This window comes from Furipterus horrens, unplaced genomic scaffold (assembly GCF_987537825.1).
Source record: "Furipterus horrens unplaced genomic scaffold, mFurHor1.1.pri manual_scaffold_2, whole genome shotgun sequence".
In the NCBI taxonomy this organism is placed as follows: Eukaryota; Metazoa; Chordata; class Mammalia; order Chiroptera; family Furipteridae; genus Furipterus; species Furipterus horrens.
In genome coordinates this window covers 31956843-31975516 of record NW_028327172.1, presented here as the reverse complement: position 1 = coordinate 31975516, position 18674 = coordinate 31956843, and the positions used below count along the sequence as shown (strand labels likewise).

Sequence of the window (18674 nt, the reverse complement as noted above, 5' to 3'; positions counted from 1 at the left end):
TGAAGGAATGGCCTGGGACTTGATACCTGGGCTCTGGGAACAGTCACAGGTTTTTGTGTTTATACCTCAGATGCCCACCTCCATGTTATCACTCTCATTATGACCTACTATTTATCAAGCACTGCGCAATGAGTACTTTACATGCATTAACTCATTTAATCTTCACAAAACCTCTCTGAAGATCTTATCCTATTATCAACCTCATTTTAGAGTGAAGAGTTTGGAGCTCAAAGCAGTCAGATAGTTTGCCTAAGGTCAAGCTGCTGGTTGTGGCAGAGCTGGGATTTGAACCCAGGTCTACCTCCCCACAGCACCCTAAGACTCAGCTACCTGGGCTGCTGCCTCCATAACTGTCCTGGAGTCTGAGAACAGTTAACCTCTACCATTCCTGACCGGTGAGTACCTGGCTTGGTACTGCTCTCTCAGTACAATGGTGTCATTACAGAATGCTTTTCGACTAGGATTCTTAGCACCTCCAAATGGTGTGCTGTTCTTTAAACTCCACTCCAAAGACTCAAGTCAAAGACAATTCAGTGTATGATCAGCCACAATAAACACCCCTAAATGCATTAAAAGTCTTGAGTGAAAATAAAACCATCCATTAAATAAAGAAATAAAAGTCAGTAGAACTCAAGCTGCTGAGTATTGACAGACACAAATGACAGCCCAGCAATATTACTATGTCCAGGTCTGTCTTCTCTACATGTGTCCTCCTGGGCTCTTGCACCTGCCTCCAGACCATTTTGATTAGTCCTAGGCACCAGACTGGGGGGCTTTGTGAGAACAGAGGTTGGCAGATGAGGGATGAGGGCCGTTACAAGGTTAACTTGTTCCTTGAAATGCTTTGATAGTCAGTTCCCCAAAGTATGAACCAGGGACCCTACTCCTCCTTCAGGTCACAGTTTAAAGGTTGCTTCTTCCAGGAAGACTTTCATGGTCCCCTGATATAGGGTTACGTTACTGTTGCACCCTTCCATGGAGTCCTGTCCTCTTTGGGAGCAGGGCCCAGGTCTGTCTCGCTCTTCGTTCTACCACCAGTGCTTGGCACAGCTTTGGGCACAGAGTAGATGCTCAATAAAAACTTGTCAAATCAATAGAAGGGTCATGCTGCCTTTTCAATTGGCCCTTGTTGGGTTCTGGCCTAAGACCTTATCTGTGCGGTAGTGGTACAGTCATGAAAGCCGTGACCTCCTCTCCCTGATGGCCGGGAGAGTGGCTGCAGGATTAGAAGAGCAAAGGGTTCCTCAATACGGGCCTGCTCTCGACTTTACAGAAGGCTACCCATGCTGGGCAGTGGCATCCTGCAGACCTCACGCCCGTTAGAGCAGGGTCCAGTGGATACCTGTGATGACACAGAGCCTTCCCTTCAAGGCACTGGGACTTAGGTAGGGAGTGGGTGTCAGGGCCACTGGCTCAAGAAACCAGTTGCTCCTACCAAATGGGCAATGGCCTACTCAGGCCTCAGTGTCTACTCACAGCCTTGCATACAGCCAGCTAATCATGACATATTAATGTCTCCGGGTGGCAGTAACATCATGGCTCCGGCCAGCTGCCAGACCCAGGAGGGCTGTGGGAACACCCTGTTCCCTAGAGCAGTGTTGTCTTTAGACTTGGGGTCCCTCTTCTCTGGCTGTGCTACTCCCTATGGGCGCAGGAGGTGTACCCAGGCCCCCTTTTCAGGTCATGCTCTGGCTACTAGCACTCCAGAGCTGCCTGCCCAACTGGCCTGAAGACTGCATGGGTGCAGGTGCACCCTTCTGAGGGTGGGCACAGCCTCCTGTTCAGAGATCTTTAGGTTTGAGGGGTGGCGAAGGAACAGTTGTTGGGCCGAGGTGTGGACCACGCTTAGACACACAGACTGACATGCTCGCGTACATACACACAAGGGCCCTTGCAGTACAGGACCGAGCAGCAGAGTGAGGCACCACTCGGGGCCCCATCTGCAGTCTGGCTTCAGTCCCAGGAGCTTTGCCCACTGGGGACACAGAACAACGTCGTGCCATCACTAGTACCTGCTGTTTATCTACCTCCCTCCTCTGCCCTGTACCCCTGAAGAAGCTGCTGATTCCTAGCTAGGCCCACAGTGGTGCTGGCTGGGGAAGGAGCGGAGGCCCCAGCATCAGCAGGGTTGCTGGTTTCTTGCGAATGTGAACACCTACGCGCAGAAGAGGGGGAGTGTGAGCTGGAATGTATAACTCCGTTTGGGTGACTGTGAGCAAATAAGTGAGCAAGCAACGGAGAGTGAAGAAGAAGAAAAGGAGGGTGACCACGTGAAAAAGAATGTGTGCCTGTGGGGAGAAGAAAAAGAAATGTGTGCATGTGCGTGGAGTGGAGGCAGGTACACAGGTACACACCCAAGTGCCTGGGACAGTACCTGGGAACCAAGTATGACCAAGGGCCTGGGAATAGGGCAGGGAATGAGAGGGAAGGCATGTGCCTGCTTGTCTGTATGTGTGCTGGAGAGTTGGCGTGGTGTGGGAGAGAAAGAGACCTACAGGGGGAAGGAAAGAGCAAGCAAGTCTGTCCATCTCTAAAGGTCTGTCTAGTGGGAGGGGGTACATGATGGAGCCATGGACCTAAGACAGCCTGAGTGTGCAAGAGGAAGAAGACGAGCAGGTGTGTGAGCTTGAGGGTGGGTGTGCGTGCCTCCACAGGGCTCCATGAGACAGAGAGACAGGGCACGTGCCTGGGTGATGGTGTGTGGGCATGTGCACGTGAGTACGTGAGCATGAAGCTCTGACAAGTGAGAACATGGACAAGTATGTGAGCACATGCGTGGCGTGCCCCAGGGCTGGGAGCTAGCATGCCTGTCCCTGGGGCAGCTGTGGGTTGCCTGGGGTATGGGCGATGCCTGAGGGTGTTTTCACCTGGAAATCTCAATCTGAGAGGGCTGCCGACCTGCTTGGCGATGGCTCAGGTCCAGGCGACTGTGGCTGGGAGTGCTGGCCATTTTGCCCCAGCCTGGCAGTGCGGTGTGTGTAGGAATAAGTGAGTCACCAGGCATGGCTGGCCCCCTCTCTGCCTTGCCTCTGGTCTTGCCCAGCAGGGAAGACAGCTGGGAGGGGAAGAGATTACTCAAGGGCTGTATTTTTAACCATCATTATGCAATCACTTGCCCTGCCCATAGGCTCATTCTAAAGGGCCAGCACCCCAATTCTCTTGGCCTTGACACTGCCATCTCCTCTTATGGTCAAGTTGAAGTTCAGGTCAGTGGTTTCAGTTAATGCACCTTTGTGGAAATCTACTCCTTACCAGGTTCCAGAACCACCCTCCATTCCTTTCCCATCCCCTGCCTCTTGGCCTTAATTTTCTCCAGAGTGCTTGTGACTATCTACCACACTATATATTTTACTTATTTTATTTATCTATTTTCCCTTTATTGCAAATGCCTGTTCAGTACTTGCTATGTACCAAATGTTATTCTAATTTCTCTATTAATTCATTTAATCCTCCAACAGCTCTCCATGGCAGTGTATACTATTCTTGCCATATTGTAAAGGTTAAATAACTTGTTCATGATCATCCCATGGTACATGGTGGAACCAAGCCTGGTTAAGGGTCCATCCCTGCTGTTAACCAGTACACAACATTGTTCTGTGAGGATGGAAATTTTCTCACTTTGAATCTTCAGTGCTTACAAGAGTGTTCAGCACATGTAGGTGCTCAATGAATAACCAGTGAATGAATGAAGAAATGAGTGCATGAATGTTAGATATGGAGGATGAAATAGAGGTACTAGCCTTCAAGGAGTTCATGGTCCCATCGAGGAAACACAAGAAGTTACTTCAATAAACACACCAAGATGGCACTGTGGGGTCTAGAGGGCAAACAACTTGCCTGGCCTCTGGAAGGCAGGGTGCTCCGGAGGAAGGACACAGATGGGGACATGCACAGTGACACCACCCACCTCCTCCAAACTCCTCTCTGGGAACAGACGGCCCTTAGCTCTTCTGACCTCAATCTATAGGGCTGCAGAAGAGGGTGGTGGCTCCGTGGTTACAATGGAAGCACAGTAGGGCAGTGGCCAGCAGCATGAGCTCTGAAGATACTGTCTATAGTCAATTCTTACTCTACTAGCTAAGTGACCTGGACAGATCCCCTAACCTCCCTGGGCCTTGGTCCTCCATGTATAAGATGGGGATAGCTGACGATGCTGACTTCCTAGGTTAGTGGAGAGGATTACATGACATAACCATGTAACAGTGTTTGGCATAGTGTGCAGAGCACAAGGAAGGCAACGTGCCAGCACCAATGGAGATAACCAATGAATGCTCCTCTCCCATTTTACATTGCTTTCTGGCTTTCAGGGAGGAATGGAAGAGAAGGGTGGAATTAAACATCCTTATTATCCTGCTGTGGTGCCATCTCATCTTCCAGAAGCAACTCAAAGCAGGGCAGGAACTATGTCTGCTTTATTCATCGCTATTATCCCTAGCACCTACCACAGTACCTGACACATAGTAGGTGCTCAGTAAGTATTTGTTAAATAAGCACTATATGATTATATTTATTTAATCTTTGTGAGAATAAATATTCATTTTGTTGTTTCCACTTAGAGGTACTAGAGGCCCAGCAAAGTTAAGCAACTTGTCCATTAACAAACAGCCTGTAAACAGAACAGCCAGACTCAAAGGCCAAACCGCGTGCTCTTTTGTCTTCCCCATGCTACTCTTTGGACTCCTGCACATCGTGCCCTGTTTTCCGTGGGTTTTTTCCTAGCCAGTGGGGCCATCCCTGGTTGTAGAGTCATCTCCGAATTCTATGACTCATAGCTGAGTCACAGAACTGTTTAGTAGTTAAAAGGGACTTCTGATGTCATCTCGACCTCCCACCCTTGTGGAAATTTCCTCTCCAATGTCTATCCAGAAAACACTTGAATGCCTCCAGTGATGAAACACTCATTTTTTATTTCTCTTGAATTATCAAGTTCTATGATTGGACACCTTTTAGAGTCAGAAAGAAAGTTCTGCATCCTGTGGGCCAACAGGCCTCTCTTTAGTTTCTGTGTGTTGGGTTTATGCTGTCTTTCTAAGATACACACAGAATGAATCAATTGGCTGCCCCTTCACAAGACAGTCGTTCAGATAGTCACAGACAGCTCTCACATCCCTTTGAAGAGTTCTCTTCTCCAAGCTAGATGTTTCAAGTCCCCACGAACAACAACTGGGCAGTGGGCACCCATCCTAGACCATCTCAACAGGCTGTCCAACATATTTTGAGCAATGTCACCCCTACTGGATAAAGTGTGAATTGCACTATGGGGCTTAACGCTCATCTGAGGAGCTTCAGCAGTAGCTGGGGCACTCACTGGCTCATGGCGTGAATAAAACAACTGCTTACTTTATTTTTTTATCCTCACCTGAGGACATTTTTTCATTGCTTTTTAGAGAGTGAGGAAGGGGGTGGGGGGAGAGAGCAGGGAGAGAGAGAAGCATTGATGTAAGAGAGAAGCATCAATCGGTTGCCTCCTGTATGCACCCAGACTGGGAACAGAACCTGCACCCTAGGTGTGTACCCAGACCAGGAATTGAACCCGTGACCTTTTGGTTACTGGATGAAGCTCCAACCCACTGAGCCAAACTGGCCAGGATTAAAATAACTGCTTATTTTAAAGGGCCATCGCTTTAGAGGCACACAAAGTTGTTTCAAATGTCTATCTTAAAGAGTGTCAATGAAGACTCCATTCTAACATTCCTAGCCAATCATGAGGCTTTTGACAAGCTACAGGTTTGGAATTTCAACATTAGAATTCAAATGGCTATGTCTTTCTTTTTTTAAACATAAAGGTCTGGAAGGAGAGATATGAAAATGTATGCTGTGTTATAGGATTATGGTAATTTTTCTTTTTTTTCTAATATTTCTACAATGGATTTGTTATAAGAAGAAAAAAAAGTTTCTAAAAAGAAAAGAAACACAAGACTCTTCCCCCACCTTCCCTCTCTCTATTCCTTCCAAGGCTGTTTGTCACAATTTGGGTATCTGGTCTACAACTGGGACATTTGCCCCCACGGCAGGAGTGTCTCGGTAATATCTCTGTGGTGACATGGCCTGTGGTTCAGACAGCCAGGCTCCCCTCAAATGTGGTCAACCAGACAGAAGCAGCACAATTTCACACCCACAACCAGGCTTCTCAACAGGTAGTTTCTCCACATTCTCCACCTCACCTTGGGTTCATGCCTCAGCCAGGTTTTGTTTCCTGATCTTACCTGCTGAAATCAGCCCAGCACACTAGTGGTCAGTGGTCATATCCTGATCAGCCCTGGGCTCCCCAGCTCTTCACCCTTCTCTCCACCCTCCCAGCACACTCTCAGCTACCTGCTCTTCCCTCCATGAGAGCCTAGAGCAGCTCCAAAGGACAACAGGTCAGAAAGACCTCAGGGATTAGAAAAACAAATCCCCATTTAAATGAAGATCCATGGACCAGCTGAGTCACACATCTGAAGCACATTCACAGCTAAGCAGGCTTTACTCCAGCCCCAGGGTCATCTGGGGCTCTTTCCCTCCATCTGGAACTTGGGGAAGACTCACCCGGCAGCCTCTCACTGCAGCACATGTCCAGGGCCCCTGCCTCGGAGTCATCAGCAGCGTGGTTCTCTCTCTCCCTCCTGCAGCAGGATGAAAAACAGATGATGCTCTTGAGCTGGGATCAAGACAAAACCCTGAGCAAAGACAAAAAGCCTTCCTTTCTGGTACTGCGTCCCTTCGAATAACCCCATCCCGCCCCATCAGAGGGACCTTAGGAAAAGACCAACCTACAGGAGGGTCAGGCTGCAGAGACAGGAGAATTCTGCAGGTATCTTCCAGGTGAAATCAGTAACAGCAGCATTACTGCAACCACCATCATCATCATCACCATCTCTCCCATGTAAGGAGGGCTTACCATGTGCAAAGCACTTTACAAATTTTATCACACTGAGTCTTCACTGTGACCTCATGAATTAGGAATCATTAAACAGGCTCTGAGAAGTTAAATAACTTGTTCAAGGTCACTTGGCTCATTAGAGTGGAGCTGGGTATGAAATGACAGTCTAGGTGAGACTCCAGGCTCATGCTCACTGCTGTGTTGTTCTGCCCCTTAGTCCCTGTGTGTTTAAAAGTTGAAAGCATGGGTGAGCAAGTAGAGGGGTCTGGGTAACGCAGTCTGTGCCCAGCTCCCCAAGGACTGCAGATGCCCTGTGCCTCAGGCAGTGGACAGTGGCATGCAAAACTCTTCCCCAGAAATAGCTAGAAAAAGTAGTTATGTGCATTTCTTGCATATTCTAAATATTCTTTCTGAAATCAGAAAACCCTCTTTCTAGACTAGCAGGGCACCTTCCAGAACTATAGTGGGGTCTACCTTTTCTCTTTTATGCAGTAAACTGGAAAAATGTTGCTGTGGATCAGGCAGACCCCTTGAAGGGTCTGTAGATAGACATACTCTAAGGGCAATTGCAAAGCTCACAGCGGTCCCAATTCAGAATAGCCTGAAATGTGGTGGGCTCTGAAGGTCTCACCTGCCCTCCTTGTCCCTGACTGCTGTGGTAGATTGCTGGACATGCCAACCAGGCTGGGTCGATCAGACGCACTCCGGAGCATGTGCGGTTGCTGGGGCTGAATCATGGTAGCCACAGTGCCTGGGAGAAAAGGGCTGAGACATCTGTGGCTGGGGGCCTCAAAACTGCTGCATTTCTGCCTGTCCTGAGTCTTGACAGGGCAACATGTCCATCAAAGCCACAAGATGCCCCAGAATCCTTCCAAAAAATTCCAATATTTTTGCTTAAGCTAAATGGATTTCTGACACTGGCAACCAAAAGAAACTTTAACAGAGCCTCACTAGCATGCTTTTGGGTTGGCCAAAAAGTTTGTTTGTTTTCCCCCTGAGATGACTCTAGTCGCTCTTAGCTGTCTTTAACTTCATTTGAAACAATTTTGTTAGAGTGTATTGCAGCAGCTGTCATATCAGCGTGCATTTAAAAAATAAAACATCAAAATTGGTGAATTTTTGTGTAGTCATTTTAATATTGAAGATGGAAGAAAGCATGCAACATTTTTGGCACATTATGCTTTATTGTTTCAAGAAAGGTAAAAATGCAACTGAAACGCAAAATGCTAAGTTGCATGCTGGAGATTTTCGCTGGACGATGCTCCATGGCCGGGTAGACCCGCTAAAGTTGATAGTGATCAAATTGAGAGATGAACTGAGAACAATCAGTGTTATACCGTGCGGGAGACAGCCAACATACTCAAAATATCCCAATCAATAAAGTTATTGGTAAAAATGAAAAAATGTGTCTTTTATTTTATGGATAAAACCATATGGACTCTTTGGCCAAGGCAATCCTTTCAAGAAGTGCAACAGGTCCGTTGCCTCTCTGCCCAGCAGTCCTGCAGTCCTGCCTCTCGGACTGGTCCTGAGGCTGATTTCAGGCCAGGCTGCAGAGCTAAAATAGTTAAGGGCAGACAAGCTGGGTTAAGGTGCTCACAACTGGTGTTGCATTATTTTATTTTTTCCTTTGCCATTTTTCCTCACTGAACCCCCCAAATTTCAGAGCTGAGCTCTCCTGCAGAGAGGGCCTTTAAATGTCTCCTGAGTCCCTGCACATTTTTCCCTGTCCACCACCTCCACCTTGGTCCACGCCCAATACCTCCTGCCTAGATTACCCAGGCAGCCTTTTAACTGGTCTCTGGCAACCACTCTGGCTGGCCTCCAAAACAGTCTCCACATGTTCCAATGCACGCGCAGGGCTGTACAGGCTGTGCAGCTGACGCAACTGCACGGCTGAATGGGGCAGGTTTGAGCTGGGATCAACTCTTCCCAAACTCGACATTTATCATGTAACCTTCCTTGAAAAACTGCTTTCATGGCATCATACTACACTTAGAACAAAGATAAAAATCCTTTACCCAAGTTTACTAGATCTAGCATGGTCTGAACCTTGTTTATCCTTCTGACCTTACTTCATGCCTCTGTTCCTCTTGACCTCTGCACTTGGACAGGCTCCTTTTTTCATGATGAATTTATACATGTTCTCCTCTCTACCTGGAGAGCTCCCCCAGCTCTGCTTCTCAGTTCTTTTTACTCATAGTACTTAACACAGTTTGAAATTTCATTTTGATTTGTGCCGTTATTTGATTAACATCTATCTTAGCCGCTGGACCATGAGTTACATGAGGGCAGGGACCACCATTTCTGCTTTAAAGTCTCACACAGTGCCTGGCTTATAGCAGGTGTTCACAAAACAAATACTTGTTGAATAAATAAATGTTTTCCTGACCATCTTGAAAAAAACACCAGGAACCTCAAACAGGTTATAATCTGAGCTGCCTGGTGGGCATGTCTTTTTTATTTAAAAAAATTTTTTTTCATTTATTGATTTTAGAGAGAGATGGAGGGAGAAACATTAATTTTTGTTTCACTTAGTTATGCATTCATTGGTTGAGACCTTTAAATTAATTACTAATTTTTAGAGAGACAGTGAGGGAGGGAGAAAGAGAGTGAAACATCAATGTGCGAGAGATACGTAGATCAGCTGCCTCTCGCACGCCCCCAACTGGGGACCTGGCCTGCAACCCAGGCATGAGCCCTGACTGGGAATTGAACCAGTGACCTTTTGGTTCTCAGGCTGGCGATCAGTTCTCTGAGCCTCACCAGCTAGGGCAGATTCTTGTATGTGTCCTGAGTAGATTGAACCTGCAACCTTAGCGTATTGGGATGACGTGCTAATCAACTGAGCTACCCAGCCAAGGCCTGGTGGGCAGATCTTTGTTGAGTCACCTGCAATCCTGTCTCCAGGGTTGTTGTCAAAAACGGTCACAGAATCACATTTGGAGGAGTGATTTTGCAGAGGAGGAAACTGAGGCACAAAATGGAGGTCTGACTTGCCCCAGGTTGTACATTGTGGCCATGGAAGTTGGGATTAAGAATGCCTATCCCTAATCTCCCAATCCTGAGAAAGAGCCTTTTCTTCATCCTAAAGAGCACCCAAGCCTCGGGACAACCCATGAGGGCTGGCCTCTGGCTGGGTGTGGAAAGGTAACCAAGGTACCCAGATACCTCTCGAAGGAGCCCCAGGATGCTTTTACACCTTAAGCCTCCCTGGCCCCAAGATGCTTTTACACCTTAAGCCTCCCTGGCCCCAAGCCGTGTTCAGAATAGCTTGGTGCTGCATGCGTGCAGAGAACTCTATAAATAAGCTTCCTAGAAAATGACTAATTTCATAATCAGAAAAGCAGAAAGAGTAGCACCTCGAGTTTGTAGAGGAAAACGGAGCAAGAACCTGCTGCTCAGTCCTGCAGTCAAAGGACTTCAGGTAACTTTAGCCCTGGGGAGTGGTGTTAATTAGATTCCCAAAAAGAAGAGATGGTCCATTCAGGTTACTCGGAGAAGCCCAAGTCTCTGGGCACTGCCCTCCTTCCTCCTCACCAAGAACAGAAACAGCTGCTTGCAGTGGATCACTGCAGGCTCATTCTACCTCCTTCTCCATTTCTGTCAGTGGGCAAAGGAGCAGAAAACTGGCCAAGATGCAGGCAGCAACTTGCTGGAGTGGCTCCCACTGTTGCTCTTCGAACCAGAAAACCCTAGAGATGAAGGGACATCATGTAGCCTGTCCCTCCCTCAGTGATGGGAGGATGTCTGGGAGGAAAGAGAACCTTCCCAAGGCCATTGCTTCATTCAACAAGCATTTGCTGAACGTCTCCTATGAACGAGGCACCAGAGTTGTTTTAGAATACAGTAACATGCCAGGCCCCGCCCTCCATAGCTCCCAATCCTCCTGGGGAGACACACGTGCAAACATGATGCACCCACATCCTCTTTAACTGGCTTATGCATATGTGACACCTTGGGAAGGGCTCAGCTCAGCTTGTGGAGAGGGGGCCAGGGGAGGAGGAAGTCTCCTCCAAGGGAAGATAGGAGCTGGTTCCTAAAGGATATTTCAAGGTGGAAGAGGGGTCACAAGGGAAAGACCCTCCTGGGTAGTGCACATAGGAAGAGCCAGACACAGAGGCCTGAGAGGTATGAAATGTTTGGCACTAATTGGAAGCAGGCTGGCTAGTGGGATGGGGAGGTGACAGGTGCTAGGCCTCAGCAGAAGACACAGCAAGATGCAGGCCTGGCTGCTGGGAATCCTGGCTCCTGGGATGACGGGAGCCCTTTTCCACTTGACCATGGGCTCCCCCACAGTGAGAGGTGCCACAGGCTCCTCCACCGATGGCCTGGGCTGGGGAGGCCTGTAACAGGAAGTGGGGCCAGCAGCTGTGTTTGAAGAATAGACATTAGGCCCAGCTAATGGCATCTTCTCTGGTCCCAAATACCAACCCCCCCCTTTTTTTTTATTGTGGCAAAATTCACATAACGTAGAAGTCATCATTTTAACCATTTTAAAGTGTACACTACAGTGGCATTCAATACATTCACAATGTTGTGCAACCACCACAACTATCTAGTTCCAGACATTTCATCGGCCCGAAAGGAAACCCCATACCTATTAGTGATTACTCATTCTCCTCTCTCCCAGCCCCTGACAACCACCAATCTGCTTCGTATCTCTATGTATTTGCCTATTCTAGACATTTCATATAAATGGAATTATAAATAGTGTGTGGCCTTTTGTGTCTGGCTTCTTTTGCTCAGCATGTTTTCAAAGTTCGTCTACTTGTAACAGTACTTCATTCCTTGTTTGGATGAATATTCGACTGTATGAATATACTATATTTTATTTCTCCATTCAGCAGACGATGGATATTTGCACTGTTCCCACCTTTTGGCTATTGTGAACAGTGCTGCTATGAACCAAAAGTCTCCTTCAAATTCTCAATGTGCTTATGACCTTGGGCAATCCTCTCTCACCCTAGACCCCTGAGGTCTCATCTATAAAATAAATGGTCAGACTCTAAGTCTATTTCAGCTTGAATATCATCACCATCATCTGTTCATTCGTATGTGTGAAGGGAGTGTGTACCACTTGGCTACTCCACCTGTGCTGGGTGCTGGAGGCCAGCCTGAACCAGCCTGCCCCATCTTCTCAGAGTTTGTGGCTGGTGGGGGAGGGAGACAGAACAGGTAACTGCTGTGGGCTGAGTGATGTGTTCTATCAGATGTCTGTCCAAGATGGGCTGGGAGTACCTTACCTCTACCTGGGGTTGGAAAGGGATGGTGGGTGCTATTAGTAGGCATCCTGGAGTGGGTGTCAACTGTGCCCAGGTCTTATGCAGACAGTTTTGGGGATGGAACTGGGGTGCTAAGGCCAGGATTCCTGCATGGGAGGCTGAGCCCCCAGGATCCTCCTGACATAACCCCAGGCTACCTTTCCCTTCATACTCTTGAGGCTGCTGGGACCCTCTAGACATCCCTGTTAATATGGAGCTCCTGCCACCCTCCTAAAGCTCTGACCCCAGCAGACTCCTCCAGTCCTTGAATAAGTCTTATTCATGCTCAACATCACCTCTTCCATGGAGCACTCCCTGATCTCCCAAGAAGAATCAAGCTCTCCCATCTCTGGGTTCCCCCACACCCCTATCTCACACTTCTGTCTCTTACTTTGTTTTGATGCTATAGTTAGCTGTCTATGCACCTGCCTCCTCCATTGGGCTTCCAGTGACTTGGAGCATCCCCACCCCCCTCAGCTCCCTCTGCACCCCAGGTGTTCAGCACAGGGCTTGAGTCTGTAAGTGTATGTGTTAAAGATCAAATGGAGGGCATGGTAGGGTCTTGGGGTTGGGGGTTCTGTGGACACTGGAAGGGCAGACTCTAGCTAGGAGCTTCGCAACCTGGAGAAGGTGGACTGACCACAGAGAGAAAGAGCTCATATGCCACCCAGATTTTCATCAGTGTGGTCAGTGTGTACGGGCAGAGGACTTGCTGGTTCCATGCTGATCACCTCAAGCAAATGAGTCACAGGTCCCAGAGCATACACGTGGAGAGGGCTTGCCCTTCTTAATGGGATGAGCTGCAGGGGACCACAAACCCCCTCACTCACTTCGCTCCCTCATAATTCATTCCCAAGATGGGGAAAGGTGCCACCTGGGACTAGGACAGGAAGCTTTCTCAGCAGAAAGCACACTGGAAACGTTAATGGACAGGAGAGGCCAGCTTTAGAATACCCAGGTAGGGAAATTGAGGCAAGAGAGGTTAAGTGACTTGCCTCAGGTCACACAGCAGGGGAACAACTATTTTCAGGTAGTTAAGAAAATCCTGATTTTGTTTTAAGAGTTATCTCTCTCTTCCTCTAGCGCCCTGTCTGTCCTTGTCAGAGGAAGAACCCAAGACCTGAGGTCAGTTACCTGTCCTTCTGTGTCACACCCCAAAGCTTTCTGATAAGTAGCTTTGCTGCCTGTTACTAAGAGTCAGTTTCTGTGGCTGCCAACCAAAGGACACAGACTGATACGTGCAGCAAACTTGTAGAACAGATAGGCTCTGAGCCCAGGACTCCCAATGCTTAGTTCACTGCTACTTGCTATTTCTATCCTGCCAAGCTGCCTACCCTCCCTGCCCAGCTGTCCACTGTCCAGCCATCTGTCCCCACATCTGAGCAGACTGCAAACTTGGAATGTTCTGCATCCCAAACACAGGGTCTGAGTGTTCTCTGCTTGGGATGTGCCCAGATAAATGATGACTTCTCCTCTGTTGTGCTCTGTTGATGGGAGGTGGGGGCAAAAAGGGTGGCAGAGACCCAAGGGAAGGGAAGATGGAACTGTGCCAGAAAGGCCCAGCCTACCGAGGGGCTAGAGGATGACCTTTCCTTAAGATGAAGCTTCAATTCTGGGGCTGTCAAGGTTTAATAAAGTGGATGGTGGTGGAGCAGCAGGAAACCAGCAGAGGGCGCTCCCAGCACCAGGGAAACGAGGTCTTGGGCGGTGGAGCCTGGGCAAAGGCTGCCCTGTGTTCAAGTGTGGAGGTAAGGCCCCACCCCAGCCAGTTATTGATCGAGGCCTGTTCAGCTGTAACGATGAGTATTGGCCATGGATAGGCATACCTATGTTGTGGACAGAAGCCTATAATAAGATCAATTGAAGAGCAGGATTTCAGAGTTCAAAGGTCATCTGGTTTAACTGTTCTCCAAGACTCTAAAAACACTGCATTTTGCTCCCTCTCTCTACAGCCCCTTTATCCCCAAGGTATATAGTTTAATTTATGAGGAAAAATCAGGCAATCACACACGTGAAGGTGCGATCACACCTCTTGTGGAGGTGTTCTGGTATTTCCATTTAGTTAGATGCTCGCTCTTATCTATAATGACTTGGAGTGCACTTTTTCTTCACCAGAAAAGCCCCTTTTCCCACCTGTCCTTGGAAAACTCTTTAAGACCCTTCTAAGACCCTGTTGAAATGTCACCTCCTCAGCAGAACCCTCCCTGACTCCCTTAGGAAGACCTGGGTATGCCCTTTTCCGTTCTCACCTCTCTGGTAGTTACTTATTGATACCTGCATCCCTGCCTCACACCATGGTTAATAATCCCTGTGACCTCTTTTTACTGAGTGCTTTACTGTGTGCTGGGTACCGTGCCAAGCACCGTGCATGACATCATTCATTTCTCACTATACTCTGTGAGCTAAACCCAGGTATCACCCCCTCCTGCACATGTGAGATTGGGACCTGGAGAGACTGAGTCACTTGCTCAAGGTCACACAGTTGGAAAGTGGCAGAAGCAGACTTCAAACTGAATTTGTCTCAACTCTAGGCCTAGCTTTTATTTAATCCTTTAGGTTTACAACCTCTTAGAGGGACTTTCCTGTTTCCCATGCTTAATATTCTACCTGGCACCAGGCAGATATTCAAGACACAGTTCTTAGAAAAATAAATGAAAAGTGGGCTAGAATTTGAGTATGTGTAAATAGCTCATTAAAAACCACCTCAAAGCACAGGCTTTGGGATTGGACTGCCAGAGCATGAACCAAGGTCCTCCATTGGCTTCCTGATTTTGAGGAAGATACTTGACTTCTCCGTGCCTCGGTTTTCCCATCTGCAAAATGGACCGGCACAAGTACCTAACCCATAATATCGTTGTGTGAGTAAACAGGGTGCTCTTAGAAGACTGCCTCACACAGAGTACACTGTGTTAACTAGTATTATTGTGGCTAAGGGTTCTAACAACACTCAGTCTCACTGTTGCTTGTCTGGCACTGACTCCAGCCCAGTCCTAGCACTTGGCCTTCTGCCTTCTGCCCTGGCAGGCACAGTCCCTGCCGTGGTCATCTGCCTTCTAGGACGGAGGCCTGCCCACTCTTGCCGCTCTCACCCTTCCACCTGGAACTAGAATTCCAACTGAGCCTGTACTGGTTACATACCCACCCTGACCACAAATGATTTTGTGCTCTGGTCTCTACCTGCCTCTGATTTCATTCCTAGATGTCCCTGATGCCAAGCCTTGGCCTGGACTGCCAGAGCCACCTGTGCCTTGTTCCAGATCTCCCAGAATGATCCCTTTTGACATGTGCTCTGAGCTTCACTGCTTAAAAAACTACTTCTCATGGGGCTTGTTGCACTCACATAGGGGAAAGCTGGAGTTCAGAGCTTGGTGTGCTCCCACCTGCAGCTAGGGAGACCCCTAGCTCCTGCCACACCCCACTGAGGGGTCTAGTCCACTGTCAGGGCCCCTCCCTCAACTTCTGATTTAACCTTTCGGTGCTCAGGCCCAGCTAAGCTGTTGGCAGCACAGACTGGGGAGATCCGGGCACTTTATAGTTTGGTGGAAGAGTCAGGTAAACCAATTCAGAAGCAGGGCCTGGCAGAGGCTCCTTGGCCAGGAGAAAGAAGAGTGTGATCCAGGAAGTCAAATAAAATGGGAAAGGGAAAAACAACAACAACAACAACAAAAAACCTCAGATGGGAGCAGGAGCCAAGGTTGAAATGGTCTGAATTCAGATAGACTAAAAGTCAGCTGCATACCTACTATGTGCCACGTACTTTCCAATCTCTTGTTTCATTAGACCCTCGTGACAACGTTGTGAAGAAGACATCATTCTTCCACTTTGTACAGGGGCTAACTCAGAAGGGCTAAGGACCAGCATGAGAGCAAATAAGCGGTCACTCTGGTCCTGCTCAGGTGCCCAATGGAGGAGACAGGATGGAGCCTGGTCCTGGGCCATGGATGACTGATGCTCTTACTGCCTTGTGCCAGTGGACAGTTGGAAACCTAGGGCCTAGGATGGGCTGGCACTAGAGGTCCTCAGTCAAGGGTGGAATCCCTCAAAACAGACTGGCTATTCGGAGGTCACACACCTTAAGGCAACCTCTACCCTCTGGAAAAAGGATGGATTTGGAAGCAGAGAGAACTGGTTGAAAGCTATGCTGCCATCTTCTCCCCCCAGGTCCTCAGGCCAGTGTCTGAAGCTCTCTGAGCCTCAGTTTCTTCCTCTGGGACATGGGAGTAACAAGGGCTGCCTGCTGGGGGACAGTGGTAAAGACCACTATTGTGGTGTCTTCCTAGAATGCTTTTATTCCCTGAGGTCTCCTCCTCACTTCATTCAGGTCTTGATCCAAATATCGCCTCCTTAAAGACAATTCTATTTAAAGGCAAATTTCTTCCTCCACTCTTGTCCTCCAGTCACTCCTCATCCCGTTTAATTTTCCTCCAGAGCACTGCTCATTCCCTTGAAATGTTGTATCTTTGCTTATATTTTATTTTCTGTCTACCTTGGTAGAGCTTGCTCAGGAAGTTCATCTTTCTCACCAATGTGTCCCTAGAGCCTAGAACTACCTGACATGTAACAGATGTTTATATGCATTTGGAGAATGAGAGAATGAATGAACGAACCAGACCTTAGCAGTCTGGGGTGCTCAGTGGGCCAGCTTTGCAGGAAGATGTTTTATGGTTCCCCGTCAGATCCGTGGCCTCCACTCCTAAGCCTCCCGACTCTTCCCCATTGGGCTCTTTCTGTGAATGGCATCCTTAGCCACGCAGGGTCAAAACCTTGTCATCACTTCTCATTCCTTCCTCCCTCTAGCACACATACCCACTTAGCTGTCGATTTTGGTGACACAGTAGCCTCCTGCATCCACTCCATTTTCTCTTCGTTCTTACAACCACCCCCAGTCCAGACCCTCTATATCTCTCACCTAGACCACTGACATTATTTCCTACCTGGGCCACCTGCAAGCAGGTTCTCTCTCACCAATCTGTTTCTAGGGCGTGTGTGTGTGGGCCAGTCAGAGTGAGTTTCCTAATGGCTAGGTTTGATCATGTCTCTCTCATACTCAAAAACTAAAGACCGATCCCTTAGTTCAGCACCCAATGCCCCCAGACTTCCTTCTCACTGATCCTCTTTTAACCTTTTGGCACCAGTTGGAATGAACGCCCTAGAACCCCTACCCCCCATCCCCATCACGCCAACTGCCTATTCTCTGCTCATTCTATTCCTACTACTTGCAATATTTCCCTTGCTTTCTTCTATGGCACAAATCATTTAGACCCAGCTCAAACGCTACCTGGCTTCTCCAAGAAGCCATTCCTGATCTTTCCAAAGAATAAAAACCCCTCTTTCTTCTCAACTCTCTCTGAGGGGTTATCAATCTCTCTTTCAGGGCAGGTCTGGGAAAAGGACAGGCAATGTGACATGGAAGAAAGAGTTCAGAATCTGGAGTCAGATGATCTGAGCAGGAAGCACAGCTTTCTGGCTGAGACTTTTACCATATGCCCAGGGGTCTTAATGTCCCCGTCTATAAAATGGCAACAATAATACAATTGATCCTGTGTGAGTGCGCACGCGTGCGCATGCACGTGATGAAGGTACACTGACAGAGAATTAAATGCTTTGACACTATATAATAAATTTGTTCACAATTAGGTGTGAAATACCTGATAAACAAAAATGTGACTTCTCACGTGAAAGCTGCATGAATGACTATGCTGGCTGAGCCCTAAATCCAGGGACAGGTCAGTGGGAGAGGGACTTTGAGGCTCTAAAATCTCATGTCCCTGGACAATCTGTAAAAGTGAAGAAGTGGAGGGTATAGCCATAAAGCTGAGGTCCTAAAGCTACCAATTCCTGAGCTTTTTCTGTGCCCCAGGCACTGTGCTAAGTACCCTACATAAATTATCTCATCTCATTTTACTCCTTCACAGAGTAATAGAAGAGGACAATCAGACCCACAGCAGTTTTATAAATAAGTGCCCCCCCCCCAACAGCTCAGACCTGAAGATACCCTGAAACTCTTCAATCCAAAGATCTTATTTTTTGGATGGAGGAATTGAGACCCAGAGAGGTCAGGAGCATTTACTGAAACTGTCCAGCCAGGGAGGAGGAGACTGGGCCTGGAACCCAGATTTTGTCCCTCTCACGATAGGAGCCACTGCATTGCAAAAACCCAGGGGCCACCACTCATTATGAAGTCTATGCCAATGGTGCTTCTGGAGCCCTATGCCCTTTAGGTGGACTACAATGTAAATGGTGGATCCTGGAGTGACGTCACCTGGTCCCCCTGGCTCTGATCCATGCCAGGCTGCTCATCTCACTCAAGAAGGAAGCTCTTGAGACAAGAGCCTCAGATCCCTAGAGAATGAACATTGCCCTCCTTGCCATCCATGGAGTCACCTCAAAGGTGACTGACTTTATCCAGTCACCATCCAGCTTGCAACCCTTCACCTTATCTCTTGGGGCATCCTTTCTGTGCCAGCTCTCGGGAAACCCAGCTGCCCTTGAGGGAGCCCTGCCCTGAGCTGCCACCAGAACGTGGTAAGGCTGCAACTCAGGCTTCC

The 18674-nt window shown here is 48.2% G+C and overlaps 1 protein-coding gene across 2 annotated transcripts in view; it reads right to left on the bottom strand.

The window, feature by feature from the left end:
- The window catches only part of PTPN5 (protein tyrosine phosphatase non-receptor type 5), a 49046-nt gene that overhangs the window by 29059 nt on the left and 1313 nt on the right, over positions 1 to 18674 (bottom strand). For both annotated transcript variants that reach the window (XM_090263252.1, XM_090263258.1), the window contains exon 2: positions 6529 to 6605. In XM_090263252.1, the coding sequence (XP_090119378.1) occupies positions 6529 to 6553 (25 nt within the window). In that variant the 5' untranslated portion in view covers positions 6554 to 6605. The remainder of the gene's footprint in view (positions 1 to 6528; positions 6606 to 18674) is intronic.